The 26,452-nt window shown below is 36.7% G+C and overlaps 1 protein-coding gene across 4 annotated transcripts in view; it reads right to left on the bottom strand.

Annotated features, from left to right (window-relative positions):
• LOC123865290 overlaps window positions 1-26,452 on the bottom strand; it is a 71,434-nt gene that overhangs the window by 13,881 nt on the left and 31,101 nt on the right. For all 4 annotated transcript variants that reach the window (XM_045906244.1, XM_045906245.1, XM_045906246.1 and 1 more), the window contains 3 exons: window positions 7,834-7,983; window positions 2,967-3,062; window positions 8-121 (listed from right to left, as the gene is read on the bottom strand). In XM_045906244.1, the coding sequence (XP_045762200.1) occupies window positions 8-121; window positions 2,967-3,062; window positions 7,834-7,983 (360 nt within the window). The remainder of the gene's footprint in view (window positions 1-7; window positions 122-2,966; window positions 3,063-7,833; window positions 7,984-26,452) is intronic.

Raw genomic sequence — 26,452 nt, forward strand, 5'->3', positions numbered from 1 at the left:
GCCTAACCTGCTTCGTAACGAGGGTGTCCTGTACATCGTCACCTTCTGCAGCGGTGGAAGGGCCAGGGCGCGGTGATATTATGGTGCACACTTTAGTCTCTTTGAGGAATTCTCCGCGAAGCTGGAACAAATACAATGCAAAAAATTAACTGTCTGACTATAAATAAATAAATAAATAAAATAAAAATATTTTATTTCAGACAGTCGTTACATGTCCATAATTAGTGCTATACAAATTAAATTACGTCAATTAAAAGTAATATTAAAATGTAATGATTTATATAACTATGAGCACTGGGGTCTTATTTCAGTGATCTCGGGCTCGATTTTCTGCAGACTCAAAATAGGAAATAGGAATTCATAATTCCTTTATTGGCTCTGGTCTTGTTTGGTGGCAGATTTACTTACAATCTGGGCAATCTTACAGTACAGTAAACCCAGTAAATCGTATTTTTAAATAATTTTTAACTATAACGGCTGGATCGAACCTGACGAAGAACCTCGGAGGAAGGAAGGCATGGCAGAACACGCAGGTTCGAATCCTGCCAGTTCCGCAATTTTTGATATGTATTTAAAAATTATTTAGAAACCTTGAAGTGTAGGTAAAACACTGTTATAACAAGTGTAAATTAAAAATTTATAACACCCCCAACAAGTGAAGGTTACAGTAACTAGAAAAGAGCTGATAACTTTCAAACGGCTGAACCGATTTTCTTGAATTATAGCTAAGAACACTCTCGATCAAGCCACCTTTCAAACAAAAAAAAAAAACTAAATTAAAATCGGTTCATTAGTTTAGAAGCTACGATGCCACAGACAGATACACAGATACAAACGTCAAACTTATAACACCCCTCTTTTTGGGTCGGGGGTTAAAAATAAGCGTACTTTTGACATTAAAGTTAAAACATAAAGCACATAATGCGAGTCCTTTCTCAGATTGTGCATAAGTAATTTAAAAAATAAAGGCAAATTAATCCGCCTTCATGTGCGTGTGACAAGCATGCGCGTAACAGCATAGTCTACACTCTACATAGATGCTAGCACGGTGTTTACGCGCACCTTTGAGAAAAATGACACCTACAAACACGCTTCAAAAATCAAAAGATAGTTTTAAAGCATGGTGTCGCTTTTCCAGTATAAAAAAGTTGTTGTGTATGGGTTCAATATATCTACCATACAAACTCAAGGTCATCGATTAAATAAAAAATGACAATAGAACATAGAACAAAACCGCTTTTGTTTCATTGTATCAAACATCAAAAGTAACCAAGGAGATCATTAAAACCGCCATCTAAAAACAATTCAAAATACAAACATAAAACCAAACCTAATCCGTTATAACAAGGTTTATAATCCTTTACAACATTTTAAAACCCTGTAGCTCACACATCCATTATCCCAACAATGGGGCATTAGCGCGTCCTTACGACACCACAAAAGGGGCAAAATCGATATTACATTTGATTGTTTCCATATAGGAATCTATTGTTGCCAATTGTTTTGACCACAACACCTTTTAAAATAATTGAAAAAGCATAATATGGCAATGTAATATTTTCCTTCCTTATAAAAACTGCGATAAGTTAATTCCAAATATTGTCAAGGAAAAATTATACTCCTAGCAAAAATAGAAAATAAACTTACAGATACTAAGTTTATTTTCTATTTTTGCTTCGCCGGCTTAAAAGGTAAACAAAATGCAGAAAATTTTTCACTTTTCGAGACGGGTCAAGCGACACGTACTGCCCCGTACTTTAGGGCCAGCGCGGACCGAGTGAGTGGAGTTGAGGAGAGGAGTTGCGGCGAGCTATGAGAAAGGCCCGGCTGTGTTCTAAGTGGCAGCTAGTGCACGGTTATATGGGCAAAAATAGGCCGACCATCGCGCTGCGTGCGGGTCACCTCTTAAAATGAGAAGGGTTTGGCCATAGTTTACCACGTGGCCAAGCGCGGTTTGGCAGACTACACACACCGTGGAGAACTCTCAGGCATGCAGGTTTCCTCACAATTTTTTCCTTCATGATTAAAGCAAGTGATACTTAGAACACTTGCTTAGAACACTTAGCTTAGAAACAGTGAAAAGTTAGAGGTGCATGACTGGAATCGAACCGCGGACCTATCGATTAGGAGGCCGACGTCTTAACCACTAGGCTATCGCCGCTTTGTGCGCGTGTAAGATGCGTTAAAGTTGATAAAAAAAAGCCGCGCCTCGGCACCACTCCGGTCAGTCTGTGGGCGTTGCGCCTTACCACAGAATGCTGTATGCTTGTGTCATGGTTTTTATCATTAGTGCGCGCTTAATGGTCTTATGCGCCGTGCATAACGCATCCATAACATCTATTTCGATTCAAATTCGATTGCAATAAATCCAGCTTCAATAGTACAGATTGTATAATAAATTCTATGGACGTCGCATGTAAATGTTAATCGATTTCATTAGCAGTCTTACAGAGCTGCATGCAAACAGCACAGTATAATACATAACCGGAACCTTTTCCTTACAACATCAATAAAGGACCATTTTCCATTCGTCATTTTTTAACTTATCTAATAAAAATCTGTGAGTGCAGGTGATAGTTGGACTCTCACACTTCCGGTCATCGTACAAGATATAACACGATGTATTTTTTTTTTTTAATATTTTTAAATGGCGGTCATTTAATTTTTTTTATTATTTTTGTCATAAAGACAACATCAATGTACACGGTCAGTGAAAATTTCAACTCTCTACCTATTAGGGTTCATGAGATACAGCCCGCTGATGGACAGACATGGATGGACGGACAGCGGAGGTTAAGCGGAGTGGAGTTGACATATAGGGTCCCGTTGGTATCCTTTGGGTACGGAACCCTAAAAATTAACTATTACTAATATCAAATTGACTTATTACTTTAATAGTAATTAGACCAGAAAACAATGCATTAACTTTCTTGTTTTTTAGGCAAGAAAAGGGTAAAAGAAGTTACCTTGAAATACACTTCGACTCCGTAAATGAGGAAGAATACGACCACAATGAAGAACAGCACCGCGTAGCAGCCGTTGAAGACGTGCTGGTAGAAATTCTGAAACAAACAAATATAATGTTAAAGATTACTTAACTTCTTGATTTTGATATATTTCTAAAATCTTCATTAAACCCAACAACCCTATTATACGTAGAGTTAACTCTATTATCTCCTGCGCATGGTCAAGTGGAAGATTCAATGGTTAATTATTTCAAAAGCGAACAAGGCATAAGTTTAAAAAAATAACAATTGCCCTGTGAAAAAAGAACTAAAAAATTAACCAATCACATATTATGGAAATGGCACCAGGCACCATACAGTCGCCATATCGAATTTATTTCAAAAAATCTATGGCTAGTATCAGTTGGGCTGATGTAAGCATTCTAACGATACCCCATAAGATCCAAGTCTGAATAACGTGCTGTCTGGCACAACAAAAAGCCACTAAAGAAACAAACAACAACAACTACATCCAAATCTGTTTAAGCATTTAGAAGTTATGATGGAATAAAGAAACTCACATAATATCTTGTAATGAAAATCAGGAGAACAGATGGCGCATTGAGTATGCCTTGGGTTACACCATAAGTTTTAGTCATGAATTTTAATAAAATAACTAATACACTTGTTTTTGTCATATAGTAACGAATAAGTAAATAGAATCCTGAGTAAACAGTTAAAGTTTTTGTCTGTCTGTCTGTACAATTAGCATCATGCAAATTTTGAGAAACAGATTCGAATGGGTTTTCACAGATACATTTGACTAAGCTTTGTGTAACATATAGGTGTTATTTCATACAACCGCATAATGGTAAACTAATATATTATGCTAATTTGAAAATGGAGATTCTAGATTTTGAAAGAAAATATTTACCTTACATGCCACGAATGATAGATGGGGGTTTTGTTAGTCATAATCATAAGTCATATTTGTTTGTTTGTCTGTTTTTAACTTGTGATTCACCAAGGCCGGCTCTAAAGAAGGGTCAGGATTGCAGGCAATAAATAAATCTGTAAACGTGATAATATCTATTTTTATATACATGGCTTCTCTTTCTATCTTTATTTTTAAAAAACCCCGACGCAAACAGAAGACTGATTTTATTAGTTTCTAGGTGAATCTCGGCAATATGGAGAGGCATTTTAATTTTCAACATATGTGATTTGATTACGCACACGCAAAGCCCAGTCTTTACTTTTAATTGACGACAAACGTTTGCCTTTGCTTAGTTTAACCGTTAAACATAATCACACCTCTTATTTGACTATTAATTGTATACATTATTTGTTTTAGCACGCACTGGCTCGGTCATATTCGTACGCCTGAGGTAGAGCGTACTCGTACTCTACAGATTATACTAAGAAATAAAACGAAGTAGATTTATGTGAGATACAAGAAATATCTTATCTCTACAAGTTTAAATTAAAAATTTATAACACCCCCGACAAGTGAAGGCTACAGTAACTAGAAAAGAGCTGATAACTTTCAAACAGCTGAACCGATTTTCTTGGATTATAGCTAAGAACACTCTTGATCAAGCCACCTTTCAAACAAAAAAAAACTAAATTAAAATCGGTTCCTTAGTTTAGGCGCTACGATGCCACAGACAGACATACAGATACACAGATACACACGTCAAACTTATAACACCCCTCTTTTTGGGTCAGGGGAATAGGAAAAGCTGCCTGACTGATCTATAACCACACAGTTCAAACTACTGGACGGATCGGGCTGAAATTTGACATGTAGATAGTTATTGTGACGTAGACATCCGTTAAGAAAGAAGTTTTGTCAATTTAACCCCTAAGGGAGTAAAATAGGGGTTTCAAATTTGTGTAGTCCACGCGGACGAAGTCGCGGGAATAAGCTAGTATACAATATATACTTTTTGTAGGTGCAAAAAATACATTCTACCCCCAACGAAATCTAATCACCTTAGATATGCACACTTGTCTGTTTTACCTCCATCCAGAAGCTAGGACGCGAAAGAGGTCCAGAATGAAGCGAGCCTACGAGGCTGAGTGGAGCAAATGGGGGACGTGGCCAGCGGAGCAGGACTTCATGAAGACTTATTACCAAAATGGCAGTCAAGGGTTAACGTGTCAAGGATAAAATAAAACACTCTGTTTCAATTTGCATAAAAATATCTATCTAGTGAGTGTACAGTTGGCACTTGGCAAGCAATTGCTTGATGTCTTTGTTTTCAAATCAATAGAATATGTCCTTGGCGGTGCATCAGCGCATTACCTTTGAAGGGCAGTCTCAACTGATAACAAGCAATGAATATAAAAGCATGCATCGCCACTTATCAGGTTCGAGCACCTTAATTTCTTTGATATTAGGAATCTGGATTAACAAACTGTACAACTTTTAGTCACCCATGTATTTTTAATTACATAATATATTATCTGGGGAAGCTACCCGTGCACCTACCGGATTCTATCTCTATGCATTGGAAACTACATATTTATATTGAATACAAGCATAAACTTACTGATAAATATTTTTCAACGTAGGTACTTACTAAACTAACTTTTTTTTTATTCAGATACAAGTTACTTAGCCCTTGGCTACAATCTCACCTGGGGGTAAGTGATGGTGCAGTCTAAGATGATAGCGGGCTAATCTGGTAGGAGGACTATAACTCAAAACTATCTTATAAATCCCTCTTTTTGCGTCATAATATGTCCATCCATATACTAATATTATTCTGCCTCCTGAAACACAGTTTTGACTTCATCAGGAGGTAGGGCCTCACACTAAAGTTTGTAAACACTGTTTTGTTAAGATAATCCGAAAGGGTTCTGTGTGCTAGTTTTTCACGGCCCATCCGTTAAACCGATTTCGATGAAAGCTACAGAGATAGCTTGCATCCAGAGGAAGGATTTAGGCAACTTACTTTTTATCCCGGATAATCAAAAAGTTCCCACGGCATTTTTAAAAACCCAAATCGACGCGAACGAAGTCGCGGGCATCACATAATATATTATATTATTTATCCATACTTCCTCTATAATATTATAAATGTGAAAATGTGTCTGTCTGTGTGGCCTAACAGTTTAACCGATTTTGATGTTTGCTACATCCCGGGGAAGGACATAAGCTACTTTTTATCCCAGAAAATCAAAGAGTTCCCGCGGGATCCTTATAAGGGCCCATCTGTTTAACCGATTTATATGAAGTTTGGTACAGAGGTAGCTTGCATCCCGGAAATTTACATAGGCAACTTTTTATCCCGGAAAATCAAAGAGGTCCTACGGGATTTTTGAAACACCTAAATCCACGCGGATGAAGTCGCGGGCATCATCTAGTAAACTATTTTAAAAATATACCCTGCGTAGTAGCTCGCAGTTAAATAAATAGTCATATCAAGGTGAAGTGACTAGTGAGTGACACCCACATCCAATTTGAACTAAATTAAGTAATTTGTCTGCCAGGAGTTCCCACAGAGCTACGAATGACGCAGATATGGCAATCCTGTCTCGGTACTGTAATAGATTATGTTAGTCACTGGCGGAAATGTAGCTCATTACGAATTATGATTAGGGTTCTGTATGCGAAGGGTGCCAAGGGAACCCTATTACTAAAGCCTCCGCTGTCCGTCCATCCGTTCGTCTATCTGTCAGCGGGCTGTATCTCGTGAACCGTAATAGGTAGAGAGTTGAAATTTTCAGAGAATATGTATTTCTATCGCCATGCTATGAAAATTAAAAAAAGTTTTATTTCTTGTACTATGGCACGGAACACTTCGTGTGTGAATCCGACCCGCACTTGACCGACTTTTTAACTTAATAGTTCATAAAAATGATGAACATATGTTAATTAACGTAATTACATATTTTTATTTAAATCTTTGGGAGTTTTTGTATAGGCCATCTTATAATCGGCGTCGGTCTTGATTTTTATGAAAACAAATGAATCATAGCGAAAACAAAAGATTGCACAAAAAATGAGAAGGCAATACAAAGTTTTAAGACGCAGAATTCCGGGCAACAATAACGTTAAAAAATTCCAGCCTTGATTAAATGGTTTCTTGACGTTAAATGCTTAAAAAAATCTACAATTTTACTGTAAAAGTGGGCATTTTGTGACTTGACTCAAGATCTTCAGGAGTCTAGAAAATTCCCGTAGAGGATAGTCGGACCTTTCCTGAGGTTTTACCCTCCGCAACCTACTTTTGTTCTACATGTGATTTGGGTTGTCTTCTAAATTTTTAGGATGCTGAGAAAGGGGTAAAAAAGGGTTCAAAGAAAAGGCAGACGCCCTAAGTGCGGAAACGAAGTCTAATGACCAAGTGCTGAAAAAGGATATGAGACAAAATAGGATTTATTTGGCTAGGCCCTAGCTAATCTAGGCCAAGCTAGGGATTACCTTATATTGAGGAGTTGTCCTGGCAACGTTTCTCGTCAGTCGAACTAACTTAACTTTAGTTTATTTAGTTTTTTAGTTTAACTTAACTTTAACTTAATTTTCATCTTATTATATTCTTTTAAAATTTATAACTTAGGTATTTTTTCATATTTTATATTTTACTGTACGACTTATGTTTATGATATTGCACGCTGTGACTGCCCGTAAGTGGAGTTGCATAAGAGCCCTAGAATGTAAGGAACAACATGTATAATTTAAATGTGTAACTCTGTGGGCGGTACTATAGTAAATAAATAAATAAATAAACATGAAGAAAAGTTTCGAGAGGGACCCACAACAAACTGCGCTTTCCAGTTTTCATACTCAGACGAATAAGTAGGAAAACTGGCCCAGCAAACGAAGATGCCTGATGAGTGATGACCCAAAGCTGAAAGGAGAATGAGGGAAGGATGTTACCTTCTGTTTGGGCGATGTACTGGCAACGTTGGTCGTGAGCACCTCGGCCGCCAACAGCGAGTAGCTGATAAGGTTGAAGGTCACAAACGCCAGGAATGACTTCGAAAGAAACCTCTGTCTCTCCCAGCGGATGTCGCGAAGGTGGAACACCTGGGGACAAATGACAAACATTTGGTAAATATAACTAACTTGCGAATGGCCACGACTTCGTCCGCGTGGATTTTGTTACTTTTTTAGTTAAGGTGGATGCGACGCCGATGGGTCTGCCCGCGAAATTCAAAAATTTGGTTTTTCGCAATTCGTTAACTAATACGACAACGTAGGCTTATGGCATTTTAATTGCGCCAATGGCAGTATCATCCTCACAGGTTTATATAAAAATCTTTACTTGAAAGGGTCCAGTTTAAGAAATTAGCTCTAGTATCGAATAATTTGTAAAAATTAGTCGATACTAGAGCTAATTTCTTTTATATAAACCAGTGAGGATGATACTGCCATTGGCGCAATTAAAATGCCATAACCCTACGTTGTCATATTAGTTTACAAATTGCGAAAAACCAAATTAAATTTGAATTTCGCGGGCAGACCCGTCTCATGAATAATTCAAAATAGTAAGCAAACTTAAAAGTAACAGTAGATGTGGATTTTACGAATTTTGGAAGACCCTCTATTTAATATTCCTAAGAAATAATTTTTTTGACAGTTATCGTATAGATAATAATAATTATGGGTAATTGTTTTGATACTCGTGAGCTCATGAATAAGAACCACAACATAAAATGTTTACGCATAATTATGTACGCTTAAGTTTATTATAATGTTTTCGTGTTATGTTTATAAATTGAATTCTTTGACATAAGTACACCTACTTAGCTAAGCCATGATGAGTGACCGTGTTATTTATGAATTTAAAGCTATAACATACGATACTTTTAATTAAGTCAGCAATTAATTAAGATTTTTTAACTGTATCAACTTACAACATAAATGTATTTCAACCGATTTAAAAAAAAGCTATTTTTTGTAGCCTATAGATACAACTTTAAAAACTAGTATTATTTTCAATTTTCAAAATAAGATAACTACAAGTGGGGTAGGAGTCATATGAAAGGGCTTTGCCATTGAGGTACGCTTAGTTGGAAGCGAAAGGGGAATATTATTCATAGGGGGGCCCCTTTTCAAATCAATGGTCATTATGATAAACTTGACTAATATTCTTTAAAAAAATCCGGCCAAGTGCGAGTCAGACTCGCGCACCGTGGGTTCCATACTCGGGTATTTTTTCCGACATTTTGCACGATAAATCAAAAACTATTATGCGTAAAAATAAGTAAAAATCTGTTTTAGAATTTTTAAGTAAAGCCCTTTCATATGATACCCCACTTGGTTTAGTCATTATACTTTGAAAATTGAAACACATTTAATTTTTTTTAATGATGTAACTACAAATTCAAGGTTTTCGGATTTATTCCTTTACTTGTGCTATAACACCTACCTACCTGTCAAATTTCATGATTCTAGGTCAACGGGAAGTAGGTACCCTATAGGTTTTCTTGACAGACACGACGGATGGACGGACAGACAGACAGACAGACAAACAACAAAAAGTGATCCTATAAGAGTTCCGTTTTTAACCCTAAAATACTACTATACTACCTAATGCTGCTAATCACCTTACTACTAGTTCTAGTACATATCTCCTAATACTAATAATTTAAATTATTATAAATAACATAATGAAACAAATTGTACACTCACGATATGCAAATCTGCCTACAGTTGCTGTTATTTGGGCCAAGGTGATAACTAGTTGAATTTTGTCATTCTCATGATTTAAATATTAATAATCATATTAGAGACTACCTTTTGGTCCACGCACATGCGTGGGTTTAACTTATAATGCCCCTTATTAGGAGGAGTTTATTTATTTACAGCAATAAGTTCCATACAATTATGACTATAAAATGTACAAATTCACTGCCGTATGGTTGTCCATTACAGGTAGGTACACTTATGAAAGAAGATAACCTAACACGCACTAAACTTTTTTTTTTTTTTGAAACAACAGAAATAACATTTTTTTTTCTCTCGTCTGGCTTTACAAAGATAAGCCAATGTCAAGTTTGTAGTTATTTGTAACAAATTACTTAAACTATACAAGTATGGACCCCGTCTGTGCCGGCGCTCGCCGACATACGCACGGCACCCCCTTAGAGCGCTTTCCAGAAAAAAAAAACACTCCAAAAAGGCAGAGCACGCCCGCCAGCTAACACCAACACAGACGAAGTCCAGAAATAACATTTTACTATCAACAAGAATTTTTCTGTACAAGTGTAAATTAAAAATTTATAACACCCCCGACAAGTGAAGGTTACAGTAACTAGAAAAGAGCTGATAACTTTCAAACGGCTGAACCGATTTTCTTGGATTATAGCTAAGAACACTCTCGATCAAGCCACCTTTCAAACAAAAAAACTAAATTAAAATCGGTTCATTAGTTTAGGAACTACGATGCCACAGATAGATACACAGATACGCAGATACACACGTCAAACTTATAACACCCCTCTTTTTGGGTCGGGGGTTAAAAAATGGTTGTAGGGGAGCGCGCTAGGGTATCTTCTCTTCATGCAAAACGTACGTCTACTGCGCCCGTACTCCATCGGAACAAAAATAGAACTTACCCGTTTATTGGCAATTACGCGGCCGCGACCCTAAGCAGGACATCTGACTGACTTCAACAAAAGGTAGGTTTAAAATGAAATTAAAACACCTATACTTCATTGGAGAGCTTATACACAACAATCAAAAACATAATAGGCAAAACATTGTAAGTACAATAGGTGGCTTTATCGCTAAAGAGCAAATTGAAAGTGATTTCAGGCAAGTTACAAAAAGGAAAAAAAATACAATAAAAAAACTGTAGGATATTTTGAAATTACCAATTCATAAATTTTCATCTTAAGAATTACTCGTTTATGAATATTGCTCAAATATAAGTTGATCATTAATACAAAAGTTCATTAACCACTCCAAAAAAACTAAGGTCCCATTTAGACGCGTATTTCTGAACGATAATATTTTGAGGAAGATAATTATGATCATATTTTGAGGGAAATGTAATGCTTTAGAGTTACTCAGCGGGCGATGGAGAGAGTTATGCTTGGACTTTCTTTCTTTACGTGATCGAATCTCTGGTTCTCCTACGGCTCTTTTCAAATGGGGAGATCCGTAGGAGAACCAGAGTTCCCGATATAGCTCAATAGTTTTTAAAGCAGAAGTGGCAATGGGCAGGACACATAGTTCGAAAAACTGATAGGCGTTGGGGTCCCAAGATGCTAGAAAGGCGATCTCGTACCTGAAAGCGCAGTATTGGACCCCTACCCCAATACCTACTAGGTGGACAGACAACATCACACAGTCGCAGGGAGCCGCTGGATTCAGGCGGCGCAAGACCGTGGCGTGTGGAAGTCCCTACAAGAGACCTATGTCCAGCAGTGGACGTAAATCGGCTGATCGTGGGCACAATCATGCGAATTAACCCTAAAAGTGAATTATGCATCCTTGTATTCCTTTAGATTAATTAATAATGTAATAGGATGCTTCAAAGCTCATTACAATTGAAAATTTAGTATTTAAATTCAAAGCAAGATTAGTAAACATTTCCATTACATGGTCGGCTCTCTGCACAATATACTTATTATAATGAGTAGTCCATTCATGTATGTGATGGCTGCGCTACGCAAAACTTAATGAGAATTCGAAAAGTTGGCACTGATACTCGTAGTGCCAATGGTAGCCGAGTTTCTTGATGGTTCTTCTCGGTAGGAAAGGCATTCCGAACCAGTGGTAGATGCATTTGACGATTCAAAGTACTTGTAAAAGTTTAATTGAATAAAAAAAATGATTTTGATAGGGGAAGGAGCTGGCGAAAAGAATGGTGCACTGAATGAAAACTGGTAAAACATTATTTAATCGTTAGCCCTAAGGCTCGGTTTCCACCTAAGCGGAGGAATTGTGTTCAGTCAACCAATCAGATTTTAAAAGATAATAACTACAAAGTTCGTGATTTTTGTCCAAACGTACCAATTACAATATTTATTATTAGATATTAAAAGTATAGATTTGAATCGCCATCCTCATATGGAGCTTTTTACTTTTCAGAGGATGGCTTTTCGTGTATATTTACCGAAGGTAATTGGATGTTTGTGAACAATAAAGAAAAAAAAAAGATGCTAGTGAGGCACAGAGGAAACTAACACGCCAAATTTCTTAGGTCATGAAAAAGATTTGAGAAAACATGAGAATTTCACGTGTTGATCTCCAATGCTTTAAAAAAATTTGCTGATCGCTATACGCACAAAAACCTTGTCCCGCTTTTATCATAAAACAAAACATCTTGCACAATTCATAAATCTGTAATTAATTAATCATCAAACGTGATTATTAAATATTACAAACTATACATTTACAAATTGGGCAAATCACGAATATGCTGCATATTAAGTGCTCTACATTTAACCAAATGAACGGATATTAATAATGATAATAATCAATCTATCTGTAATCTATCGCTTAGTTAAGGGTGAAACAAACTATGGGACGCGTCCGTAAGTCGCGACTGACAAAAACGTGCACAGTCGTTTTTTTACGCACTAACACGAATATCCCGGGGACGGACATAGGCTATTTTTTATTCCGGAAAATCAAACAGTTCCCACGGGATACCCAAAAGCCCATCCGCTTAACCGATTTGTATGAAATTTGGTACCGAGGTAGCTTGCGTCCCTGTAATTGACATAGGTAACTTTTTATCCCGGAAAATCAAACAGTTCCCACGGGATCTTTAGAAACCTAAATCCACACGGATGAAGTCGCGGGCATCCTCTATTATAATATAATAGGTTTACTAATAATAATATATACTAACATTTGGAACGCAGCTTTCAAGATATCGTATTGATACGTCCAAGCGCACAAGTTTACGTCCGCGATTTCCGTCCGACAGCTTGCCCAATGTATCGACATATATGTATTACCCACACACCTACAATTCGCGGCTGTCAGCCGCGTCTGTCAGTCGCGTCCGATAACTTGTTTCCCGCTTTAGTCGCGGCTGTCAGCTGCCTCCGACAACCGCGTACTATAACTGTAATTCGTTTCCGCCTTTACTTGGCGAAGTTGTTAACTGTCATAAAAGACCATATGATTTTTGGCAAATAACAACGTTGCTAAGTAGCCCATCGACAGATAATTGATATGATTGATTATTATTAATTTCTATGATTATAATTTGGCCTACATCCGATTATGATTTATTCAATTTTCTTGAAAAAACATTTTTAAAACTACCTTGTTGAAATGTTAATTCGCTGGAAATTTTAAGACATTCATTATGGTAATAAATCATATTCATTATTGTAGTTTGCGAAATATTTGCATTTCATTATCAAACAGAATTTATATTAATTAAATCTAATTCTGCCCATGCAACTGGATCAATTTTAGTATTAGGGTTCCGTACCTCAAAAGGAAAAACGGAACTCTTATAGGATCACTTTGTTGTCTGTCTGTCTGTCTGTCCGTTGTGTCTGTCAAGAAACCTATAGGGTACTTCCCGTTGACCTAGAATCATGAAATTTGGTAGGTTGGTAGGTCTTATAGCACAAGTACAGGAATAAATCTGAAAACAGCGAATTTGTGATTACATCATTAAAAAAAAATTAAAATGTGTTTCAATTTTCAAAATAAAATAACTATACCAAGTGGGGTATCATATGAAAGGGCTTTACCTGTACATCCTAAAACAGATTTTTATTTATTTTTATGTATTTATGTATTTGATTTGTGTTTTTATGTATTTGATTTATCGTGCAAAATGTTGGCAAAAATACCCGAGTACGGAACCCACAGTCTGACTCGCACTTGGCCGGTTTTTTATTTATTTATTTATCGTTAAAACCAGTTATAGTCATGAAAGTAGGTATAAATCATGGTTATAGTACATTATTTTTATAATTCCAAAGCACTTAGTAAAAGTTTGTTTGATTTTTTTTTTTTTTTAATATTTTAATTTGTGATATTCTCTCTCTTATTGCCTTCGACTTACTTGCTTGTTTGGTCCTAAAGAACTGAAATTAAATCCCAAGAAAATAATATATTTTTTATTGCTTATAATAAGTGCATAAGATTACATCGCTTATGTACATCAATTATTATGTTTTGTAACTACACACGAGTAGATCATATCACACTTGGTAAATGCATGTGACTGTGCGAAACAAATATTTTTACTTAATAGGTGTAATAAAATCCCTGGAGGGTATATTTAAAAAAAAGAGTGTAATATGTATATAATTACTCATATAACTACGCCAGCTGTTTCTATGTTATTATAAAATATGTCCATTAACAGGGCTCTCTCCGTCACTCGTTTCCACTCGTTTCATACAATCGTAGTTCCAATTTCATTTGAATATTAAGCAACCAAAGTCCATGAAATTTTGCAGACATATTCTAGAAACTAATATCTGTGTCTGTGGTGTTTTACATTTTTCTAAAAATATGTAGTTTTAAAATTACAGGGGCTCAAAGATTTGTATGAAAATTTTTAAGACCGCTTAACTTTGAAACCGAATATTTTAACAGAAATCTGGAAAACCACAGACATAGATATTAGTTTCTAGAATATGTCTGCAAAATTTCATGTACTTTGGTTGCTTAATATTCAAATGAAATTGGAACTACGATTGTATGAAACGAGTGACGGAGGAAGCCCTCTTAATATAAACGTACAATGATTGCACGGACACTGATTATAAAACGTGTTTAAGGTGGAAGCGACGGGCCTGAAAAAGAAATTGAAAATGCCATAAGCCTACGTTGTCGTATTAGTTTTAAAAATGCGAAAAATCAAATTAAATTTGAATTTCGCGGGCAGGCCCGTCTCATGCCCCTTAAGCATTTGTCACTGTTTTAGGGTTCCGTACCTCAAAAGGAAAAACGGAACCCTTATACGAATAGGATCATTTTGTTGTCTGTCTGTCTGTACTCTGTCGTGTCTATCAAGAAAACCTATAGGGTAAGTACTTTCCATTGACCTAGAACATGAAATTTAACAGGTAGGTAGGTCTTACAGCACAAGTAAAGGAAAAAATCCGAAAACCGTGAATTTATTGTTACATCACGAAAAAAAAGTGTTCATGAACAAATAATCATTATTTTCAATTTTCAAACTAAGATAACTGTACCAATTATACAGATTTTTATTTATTCTTATGCATAATAGTTTTTGATTTATCGTGCAAAATGTCGGAAAAATACCCGAGTACGGAACCCTCGGTGCGCGAATCTGACTCGCACTTGGCCGGGTTTTAAGATTCCGTACAAAATGTTAAATCACCGATCAAGTGCGAGTCGTACTCGCACACGAAGGGTTCCTTACCATCTTACAAGATTAGGTATGTACTTTTAGTTAAAGCCATTTTGAAATTTTTATATTATTTTAATTGATGTTATAGCGGCAATATAGAAATACACACTCATTGTGAAAATTTCAACTCTCTACCTATAATGGTTCATGAGGTACAGTCCGCTGATAGACAAACGGAGGACAATGGATGTACAACTGAGGCTTAGTAATAGAGTCCTGTTGACACTCTACGGAATCCTAAAAATTACACATTAAGGTACCCACGCACTTGAACTGAACTGCGCGTCGCGTCAGCGTTCCGCACGATATTCTCTCCAGCCGCGACGCGCGTACGTCACTGCCGCGCGGCGCGGAGAGAATATCGTGCGGGGCGCTGTTCTTTTTTTTTTTTTAATTATATAGACTAGCGCTTGGCTGCAATCAGACCTGCTAGCAAGTGATGATGCAGCCTAAGATGGAGCGCGCTTGCCTAGAAGTTGCCTATTCACTCTTGACTTGAAGGTACCCATATTATAGGTGGAAGGGAAAACTGACGCCGGAAGGGCGTTCCATATCCTAACGCCGGAAGGAGTTAAGTGTTCAGTTCAGTTCGAGTGCGTGGGCACCTTTATTATTCAGCGGGAATAACATTTCAAGACCTAGGTACAGTCCTGCCCCCGCCCCAGCCTTTGTGTGTTTAATGTATTAGACAGCTATCTCTAATGGTTTCACACTGATCTATCACAAAGTTAGACGTATGAATCCGATCAAGGTAAGTAAATACTTTAACTTAACCTCCACAATAAGTTATGATCAGGGTCGCAGTTAGTTTAACCTAAACCACGACCTATGATACACCTTGCCTTAAATTAATCTAACTGCTTAATCTTTGTGTTAAAATTATTATCATGCATATAAATTAAGGTCGTCCCCTTAATATAAACGTATAAATAACAAATTATCTTCAACTTCATCCGCGTACGCTGACGTCGATATTTAGGGCGATTACGCACTTCATCCGATCCGAATCCGTGAAAATACGTTCAGAATATCTTTGGTGTTGTATAGGGCCCAACAAACAACTTGAGCATTGACGCAATTGGCTGGCAAATAGCGGGTGCACGCGTTGGTTGATCAGTTGGCACGAGTGCATGTGATTGGTTGATACGTCGACTTTCGCTTCTCGGATTCGTCGACTTTCTCCCACTACGCTGCTTCAGGTCCAAGTTGTTTGCCGGGCACTATACTCGTAGACACGTGTTGTTATGATACAACAGCTGTCACGTGTTCCATTCACGTACTAGGGCCGTTAGGGCGGTTACGCAATCATCCGATCTGAATCCGTGAAAATACGTTTCGAAGTAGTCATAGAATTTTTTGTATATTACGCACTAGCTCCGACTTCCGTCATCCAAGTTCTCTCCATCATCCGTGAGAATATATCGGATGTGCCTCGGATTCAAATTGGACGTATGACGTAGATGTAAAAGGTGTCCGCTGAATTTAATTACCTGAATACTGGGTTTAATAAAACTGGCATACCCCTTCCAAGTTAGCCCGCTTCTTAAAAAAAATGATTCAAAATTCAAAATTATTTTTATTCAATTAAACTTTTACAAATACTTTTAAATCGCCAAAAGCACCTACCACTGTTTCGGAATGTCTTTCCTACCGAGAAGAACCAGCAAGAAACTCGGCGGTTGCTATCTTAGACTGCATCATTACTTGCCTAGAGGTGAAAACGCTATCAAGGGCTAACTTGTAATAGAATTATTTTTTAATGTGTCCAAAAATTAACACTGGGCGTGCGAGCCTTATTCGAGGTAAAAAACCGTTATCCGGTTAACCTTTTGACAAACTTTAGTGTTAATAAACGTACACACATTTAGCATTATTTAACAAAAACAATGCCAAACTAGATTATAAAATGACAACCTTAACAGGACTCTCTCCGTCACTCGTTTCATACAATCGTAGTTCCAATTTCATTTGAATATTAAGCAACCAAAGTCCATGAAATTTTGTAGACATATTCTAGAAACGAATATCTGTGTCTGTGGTGTTTAAGATTTTTCTAAAAATATTTGGTTTTAAAATTACAGGGGCTCAAAGATTTGTATGAAAATTTTTAAGACCGCGTAACTTTGAAACCGAATATTTTAACAGAAATCTGGAAAACCACAGACATAGATATTAGTTTCTAGAATATGTCTGCAAAATTTCATGGACTTTGATTGCTTAATATTCAAATGAAATTGGAACTACGTTTGTATGAAACGAGTGACGGAGAGAGCCCTCTTAAACATTAACATAAGTTGGCCTTATGTCAAAAGAGAGGTATATGGTGTCTCTATTTGGAGTTTTGGACCGACCACCTTGAATGATCTGTTAAACTAGGCAGATTTGAATTAAAATGCATAAGTTATTAGAAGCAAAATGCGAACTTTGACGATTTGAAAAAGAAATACATTGAAAGGGTGCCTACTGCCCAGTGGTTAAGTCCGCTCTCTTTTCAGGAGGTCGAGGGTTCAATCCCGGGCACGCACTTCTATCTCATCGGAGTACACAACTCCGAAAAACCGAACCGAACCTCAAATTAGGAGGCGGACGTCCTAACCACTAGGCTATCATAGCTTATTAATAAGGTGTGATAAAAACAACATTGTCACATTACTACTTAATAAATTTTTTTTACACCTCTTGTCAATCTTGACTTTGATATACGAGTACCTATAAGTCAAAAAATTATAGTGCTATTAATTATAATTTACAATATTAATTACTTTACAAATATATAAACATGATTAGATGATACTCGCGATTCTTCTTTAATTTTTAGAGTTCCGTATCTCAAAAGGATAAAAGGAACCCAAGTAGGATCACTTCGTTGTCTGTTTGTCTGTTGCGTCTCTCAATTTGGGGGAATCAAAACCTATAGCGTACTTACTACCCTTTGACCTAAAATCATGAAATTTTCATTTTCATTAGCAATGTCTTCTAGCACAAAAAATTCGAAACTGTTAATTTGTCATTACACAAAACAAGTGTAAATTAAAAATTTATAACACCCCCGACAAGTGAAGGTTACAGTAACTAGAAAAGAGCTGATAACTTTCAAACGGCTGAACCGATTTTCTTGAATTATAACTAAGAACACTCTCGATCAAGCCACCTTTCAAACAAAAAAAAGTAAATTAAAATCGGTTCATTAGTTTAGGAGCTACGATGCCACAGACAGATACACAGATACACACGTCAAACTTATAACACCCCTTTTTTTGGGTCGGGGTTTAAAAATAGTGTAACACAACCAAATATTAGATATTTTACGATTTATGATGATGCAGAGTACGACAATATCTTCCTAACATATTATACCTAGGCACATTGAACTGGCATAAGTTCTGCGTTATTCTTTAAGCTAACAGCCTGAACTTTTCACCTCCTTGCTCTTATTTACTCTCGAATTTCTTAGAATCTGTTCTGGTTAGTACAAAGAATAGACGTTTCTGAGTTTTATTTTTAGTTAGTATAGAAAAATCATCAGAAATATGGCCAATTACAGATTTTCTCGAAAAAAATTAACAATTTGTGAGAGAAACATTTCTTAGTTGAAGTGCATGCGTCGCGCAGAAATCTGTGGCGCCCATTGATTTTGAAAGAGCCACCCCGTGGCGCCACTAAGTACACGCAAAGACACATGTCTGCGTCGCACGTACCTGCGGCGTAGCGTACGCAGTTGTCAGTACATTCATGCGTTACAAAATCTGCTCTCCCCTGCACTGCTCTGAGCTAACGTCGCCTGCGTGTCGGCATACGTATAGCCCGAAATCTGGACATATGAAGTTCGACAGATCTTTTCGTAATTGTCTTATCTTGCATCGTTATTTGGACTTACACCTCTGGGTTTTCAGTGAACTTTTTTTTTCTCATTTAAAGAGCTGGGTCACTAGTGCGACCATGTGGCTCTGGTAGGTCCATACTATCTTCTTCTTACACTTAAAACTATATCTAAGGGGGATGCGACGGGTCTGCCCGCGAAATTCAAATTTTATTTGGCTTTTCGCAATTTGTAAACTAATACGACAAAGTAGGCACGATAAAGACGGCATTTTAATTGCGCCAATGGCAGTATCATCTCCACGTGTTTATATGTATAAAAATCTTTACTTGAAAGGGTCCAGTTTAAGAAATTAGCTCTAGTATCGACTAATTTTCACAAATTTGTGAAAATTAGTCGATACTAGAGCTAATTTCTTTTATATAAACCAGTGAGGATGATACTGTTATTGGCGCAATTAAAATGCCATAAGCCTACGTCGTCATATTAGTTTACAAATTGCGAAAAACCAAATTAAATTTGAATTTCGCGGGCAGACCCGTCTCATGCCCCTTAAATCGATAATTCAAAATAGTAAGCAAACTTAAAAGTAACAGTAGATGTGAATTTTACGAATTTTTGAAGACCCTCTATTTAACAGGGCTCTCTCCGTCACTTACTCCATACAATCGTAGTTCCAATTTATACCTCTAGTATCGACTAATTTGTGAGTTTTAGTCGATACTAGAGCTCATTTCTTAAACTGGGCTACCGACTTACCGAGTCTTAATCCTTCAGGAAAACAAACGTTTAACTAGAAACTCCTATGTAGTTAAAAAAACTAGTTGCTGACGGACGACCACCTGATAAGAAATTCAATTTACCAGTTTTACGAGAACCAATCAAAAAAAACGCATAGTGCGAGTCGGACACACCCATGAAGGGTTCCGTAGCAACACGTAACATCATATAAGTTCTTGTTGTTCGTTGTAACTTTGATCGATGTTTTAATAATAGTGTATATTATTTTAAATTAAGTTTTATTAAAAAAAAATTTATTAAAACTATTGACTAGATTTCTTCCAAACAAATTTTCGGTAGAAGTTTGCATGGCAATATATGTAAATCAAATTTTTTTTAAGTTTTATCATTCTCATTAGATGAAAAAAAATTGAGTTTCAGTTCTAAGTATAGGGAACCCCCAAAATTTTTTGTTTTTTTTTTCTATTTTTGTGTGGATATCTTAATGCGGTTCACATAATAGGTACATCCAAGTTTCAACAGTATTATAGTTCTTATAGTTTCGGAAAAAAGTGGCCGTGACATACGGACGGACAAACAGACAGACATGACGAATCCATAAGGGTTCCATTTTTTGCCATTTGGCTACGGAACCCTAACAATACTGTAGTTTTTGATTTAGTCTTTTAAGCGTTAAACTACAAGCAATTTTATGGTTTTATTTCCAAGCTGTAGTCTCTACTATTATAAAATTGTAATAGTTGGTCTGTTCCTCTGTTTATGCACGCAGAAACTACTGCACTGGACCGAATAATATGATTGCAAATTGAACACTTGAAAAGAGCAACCGCCGAGTTTCTTGCTGGTTCTTCTTGATAGGTACAGCATTCTGAACCAATGGTAAATTATCTTGACGATTCAAAAGCACTTTTAAAAGTTTACTTGAATAAAAATATATTATATTCTATTCTTCTCTCGCACGCAAACGCAGCGCGAAAGCCCGTAAACAGACGTGAAATACAGTATGGATGGGTTAGTTCCCTATTTGCCGGCCTTTTACTAAAAATAAATAAAAACTAAAAAACCAAAAAAAAATCATTTTTTGAGTTAGATAAAAATACTGCATACGTAGGACCAAAATATTTTGTGCACATAACGGTTTTTAGCTACGCCATTCATGATATATAGGGTTCCGTACCTCAAAAAGAAGCCATATAAGATCACTTTGTTGTCTGTCTATCTGTCTGTCCGTTTGTCGTGTCTATCAAGAAAATCTATAGCGTACTTCCCGTTGACCTGAAATCCTGAAAATCACCCCAGCGCCAGGAAGGTCATCAAAAAATATTTTAGGTAATTTAGGTTTTCTTTATTCCGGAAAATTAATGAAAGATTTCCGGTGGGATTTTTAAAAAAACCTATATCCTCATGGACGAAGTCGCGAGCATCATCTAGTAATAAAAAAATTGTTTTTGTTTTGCTACATAAATTATCTAACTCGTTTAAACTGTCTATAAGGCCAAATATGACGGAAATGGTGCTAACATGCCCTTGGCCCTTTGCCCTCGTCAGGGCTTAGAGGCCAAGTGCACATATGCCGAAACCTTTCGATAGATTAATGTGTCTTCATTTATCCAGGCAAGGAGCCCTCGTTAAACATGCAACACCTGGAGGAGGTCCATTGCAGCAGACCTTAAAAGAATGGGACTCTCGTGGAACCATGTCAAGGCAGCAGCCAAAGATAGGGAGACATAGAAAACAACTGCTTCAGCCCTAAGTTCCACGAAGGAATAAAAGGACTCCATCATTTTATCCAGGGGTTTTTCTTTATCTAGCAAGCCTACCCGCTTCGCAAGGGCAGTCCTCCTTTATTAAACACTTTTTCGGTAGCAATTCCGTTGTTTTCCGATTCGGTACGTAATCGATAGAGGAAAAGGTCCTCCCATTTGGAAAGAAACGATTTTCTAAGAAAATTCATCACCAGTATCATGATCAGCCCATCGTCGGCTCACTACTGAGCATCAGGTGTTTTCTCTCAGTATGAGAAGTGTTAAGCCACAGTCCACCACGCTGGCCAAGTGCGGATTGGCAGACTACACACACCTTTAAGAACATTATTGAGATATCTCAGGCATGCAGGTTTTCTCACGGTGCACTTTTTCCTTCACCGTTAAAGCAAGTGATAGGTACTTTTTGATTTCTTAAAACGCACATAACTCCGAAAAGTTCAAGGTGCGTGCCCGGAATCGAACCCCCGACCTTCTGAAAAAGAGGCAGACCTCTTAACCACTAGGCTTTCACGGATAGAAGGAAATTACTCTCAGTATTTTAAGAAGTATTGGAGAGGAACAATTCCACATTAGGTCGTTGTTTACTAATTTAAACAGCGTTTGCCGTGGATTTGGAAAATTACGTCGATCCAAAAAAAAATACGCACCGAAGCTCACGCACTAACGATTTTAATAAAACCGTGTTTATAAAACGACTCTTACACGAGTAGGTTCTTCCATTATGTTTAAACGAGGTAAGTATATATTTTTAAGGGCACATGATTTCAGCGACTCTGTGTGTATAAGACTATATAGTATTGTACTTACCTACGTTAAACTAGAACAATGTTAGGTAGACATAATCTACATAACTTAAACTTATAATAAATCTTTAAATTTTATTAGTAACGTTTAAAAAGTTAGCCTTAAATCCATGATTTTATAAATAAATAAAGCCTTTATTTCCAATCGTTAATTCAAAAAATACAGAAATTCATATTATGTACAGTTCATTAGGTATCAGCATATTCATAATTTTATACGGATCTAAAAATCCAATTTATCGTATCGATCTAAAAAAATACGCAGCGAAATTCACCCACAAGCCAACTCAACCCAAAAAGTCAATTTTATAACACGACTTATTCACTAAAGAACACTATAATATCTTATTCTAGTATAATTACCTTTAAAAGGCCAGTCTAAAATTCCATGATATTATACGAATCTAAAAATCCATATCGATCTAAAAAATACGCACCGAAATTCACGCACCAACAAACTCAACCCAAAAAGTCAATTTTATAACACTGCTCATTTGCTTACATCGTGTAAACGAGGTGCAAATATTTTTTTAATCGTTAAATTAAAAAAAAAATCGATCGCGAAATTCGTTTTGATTCTATATTCAAATATTATTTTAGTGATGCACGTTAGCGCGGGACGCGTTTAGACGCGAACTATGGTTATGCTACAGCGAGCGAGCGTGTGAACTGCCGTTATGGCGAACTGTATACAATAGGGTTGTTCCGAGTATTAGGGTTTTCTTGAGTTTTCCTCGAATTCGCCTTTCATATGACAAATTAGGTATATAATCAAATTTAAAAATATTAAATATTGTTTACTAATCGAAACACTCCGACCTCGAACATATAATTAAACGAACTAAGCGAGGTCTCCGATTCTATTTGGGTGAATTTGTATTTGTCTATGTTTTCATCTATCCGTCCATAGAGTTTACACGTAATTAATTCAAATTAAAACATAATATGTAAACTGGTGGCCTTCAGCCGAATATTGCATAAAAAAATATAAAAAATTATCTTTCAGGGAGCTCTTATACGAAATGGGGGGGGGGGGGCTTTAAAGAGGAGATCCATTTTTGGAGAGATTGAAATCCATTGCGAACTTTAAAAGATCTACGCGTTCATACATATAGACAGCGGGAAGCGAATTTATTTTTAACCCAAAAAAAGGGGTGTCATAAGTTTGACGTGTGTATCTGTGTATCTGTCTGTGGCATCGTAGCTCCGAAACTAATGAACCGGTTTTAATTCAGTTTTATTTGTTTGAAAGGTGGCTTGATCGAGAGTGTTCTTAGCTATAATCTAAGAAAATCGGCTCAGCCGTTTGAAAGTTATCAGCTCTTTTCTAGTTAATGTAACCTTCACTTGTCGGGGGTGTTATAAATTTTTAATTTACACTTGTAAACTATGTAGAGAAGTAGCTCTAGCGATACACGTTGAGCATCCCTAGTGAGTGATAGGTACATAGTTGATAGTATTTGAAGCAACAATTGAATTAAATATTATTGTAAAGTCGCAATGGGATTAACAACAAATAGCTTTTGTACTCTATACAAATAGAGTAAAGAATAGAGGAAAGAAGTTAATATAGAGCTCTCTCTGTCGCGTAATCCCGTACAAATGACAGAGCCAACACTCTCAGTAGGTATGAAACCATTTTGAGTCACCAACCAGTCGCTTGTGACTTAAATGGTTTTCACCCAGGAAATTTCGTGTCTACATTTGAGTTATAAAGTATATTTGCGAAAAGCATGACAAATAGGGCTACTAAACTGTAAAGTCTGAACGTATACGTTTTTAGAGTTTCGTACCTCAAAAGCAAAATCCGAAAACCGTAAATTTTTGGTGACATCACAAAAAAAATTAAAACGTGTTCATGAACAAATAATAATTACAATTTTCAAAGTAAGACAATTACACCAAGTGTGGTATCGCATATATGTAAAGGCTTTACCTGTACATTCTAAAACAGATTTTTATTTATTTTATGTTTTTGATTTATAGTGCAAAATGTCGGTAAAAATCGAGTACGGAACCCTCGGTGCGCGAGTCTGACTCACACTTGACCGGTTTTTCGAAATAACCGATTCATTAATATTTATTATGCGTAAGCTACTAAACTGTAAAGTCTGAATGGTCTGAATGTATACGTTTTATTTATTTACCTTAAACAGTTTAATTGCAGCCACTATAAGGACTTATAAGCAATGTTATGTAACTGATTTTATAGTAAGCAATTAATCTACGGCATGCCGTTCTAGTTGAGCATTTAGTTGACCCAAAATAGAGATTATAAATAAATACAGAAGGATAACTTTGTAAACGATAAGCTGAGTCCGCACACAGAGACAATATGTCGACCAGCAAGCTTCATCGAACATAGCTAGGGCTTGAACTCCGGAATTCCGGTTTCGGCGTAACACCAGAGTTTCGAAAGATTACAGAATCGTTTGTAAAACCGGAGTTATCACGAACATGCCGGACCGGAACATGATCGGAGTTTCGATTTTCCTATTTTTTTTAAAAGTCGAACTTATTCAGCGTTTAAAAATACAGCACAGAGTCTACATAAACTGTAAATATGAAAAAGGTTATAAGTTATTCAATTTATCGATGAAAAACACAATGGCCATTAATAAAACCTGCTATACCTCTTCCAGGTTAGCCCGCTTCCATCTTATGACTGAATCATCACTTACTACCGGGTAGGATTGCAGTCAAGAGCTAACTTGTATCTGAATAAAAAAAAACCTTGCAATTTTCTGTCATGCGACATATCGTTAATATAATCTGGTAGGTACTCATAAGTGGGTTTGGTAATTCTAGTCGTATTAAAGGACAACAGATGTTCGACGCGTGCGCAGTACATTTCTTTCGATACTACACTAGGTACGCATTACTCTTTATTATTAGAATTAGATTATTTATTCGATATAATACTGCGCAGTAGTTTTATAAATTACATTTATAATAATTATCCTGATTAAGAAGCATTGTTGAAAAATTACTTATCTTGATTTCCAATAAGTGCCATTTTTTTTATTTTTAGACTAGCGCTTGGCTGCAATCAGACTCACTAGCAAGTGATGATGCAGCCTAAGATGGAGCGCGCTTGCCTAGAAGTTGCCTATTCACTCTTGAAAAGTGGAGAAGAAAACTGATGCCGGAAGGGCTTTTCATATCCTAGCGGTTCGAATTAGAAACAAGGAGGCAAATCGGTTCGTATGTGTCCGTGGAATTTTGACTAACCCACCTCGACCGAAGTCTCCCACCAGAACAGACCAGAGACAATTTAGAGATAATAAATTCCCAAAATGCTCCTGTCAGAATTCCTACCCGGGACCTCCAACTTATTTAAGACCTCAACGCTCACCATTGCTCGAGAGACGTGGCAGAATATAAACTCACATAATATACTAACAAAAATATAAATATAAAAAATCACAAGCAGACATTGAACCTGAGACGTTTTGCTTAATGTTTATTTTGAAAGATACCATTCACACTGATATAATAAATGCGAAAGTGTGTCTGTCTGCTACCTCTTTCCGGCCCATCCATTGAGCTGATTCTGACAAAAGATACCGACAAAGATATCTTGCATCTCGGAGACTGACATAATGACTGATTCTGTTGTATCCTATCTAAATATATAAAAGGAAAAGCTGACTAACTGACTGACAGATCTATCAACCCACAGCTCAAACTACTGGACTGATCGGGCTGAAATTTGGCATGCCGATAGCTATTATATGACGTAGACAACCGCTAAGAAAGGGTTTTTGAAAACTCCATACCTAAGGGAGTAAAACAGGGTTTTGAAATTTATGCACGCGGACGAAGTCGTGGGCATTAGTTAGTCTGTATATGTAAAAGGAAAAGCTGATTAACTTACTGACTGACTTATTTATCTTGCAACCCAAACTACTGGACGGATCGGTCAGAAATTTGGCATGCATATAGCAATTATGACTTAAACATCCGCTAAGAAAAGGCTAAGGATCGGTCTGAGGCATGCAGATAGCCGGACGAAGCCGCGGGCATTAGTTAGTGTTAAATAAAACCTGGTCCGTTG

The sequence above is a fragment of the Maniola jurtina genome, chromosome 5, assembly GCF_905333055.1.
Source record: "Maniola jurtina chromosome 5, ilManJurt1.1, whole genome shotgun sequence".
In the NCBI taxonomy this organism is placed as follows: Eukaryota; Metazoa; Arthropoda; class Insecta; order Lepidoptera; family Nymphalidae; genus Maniola; species Maniola jurtina.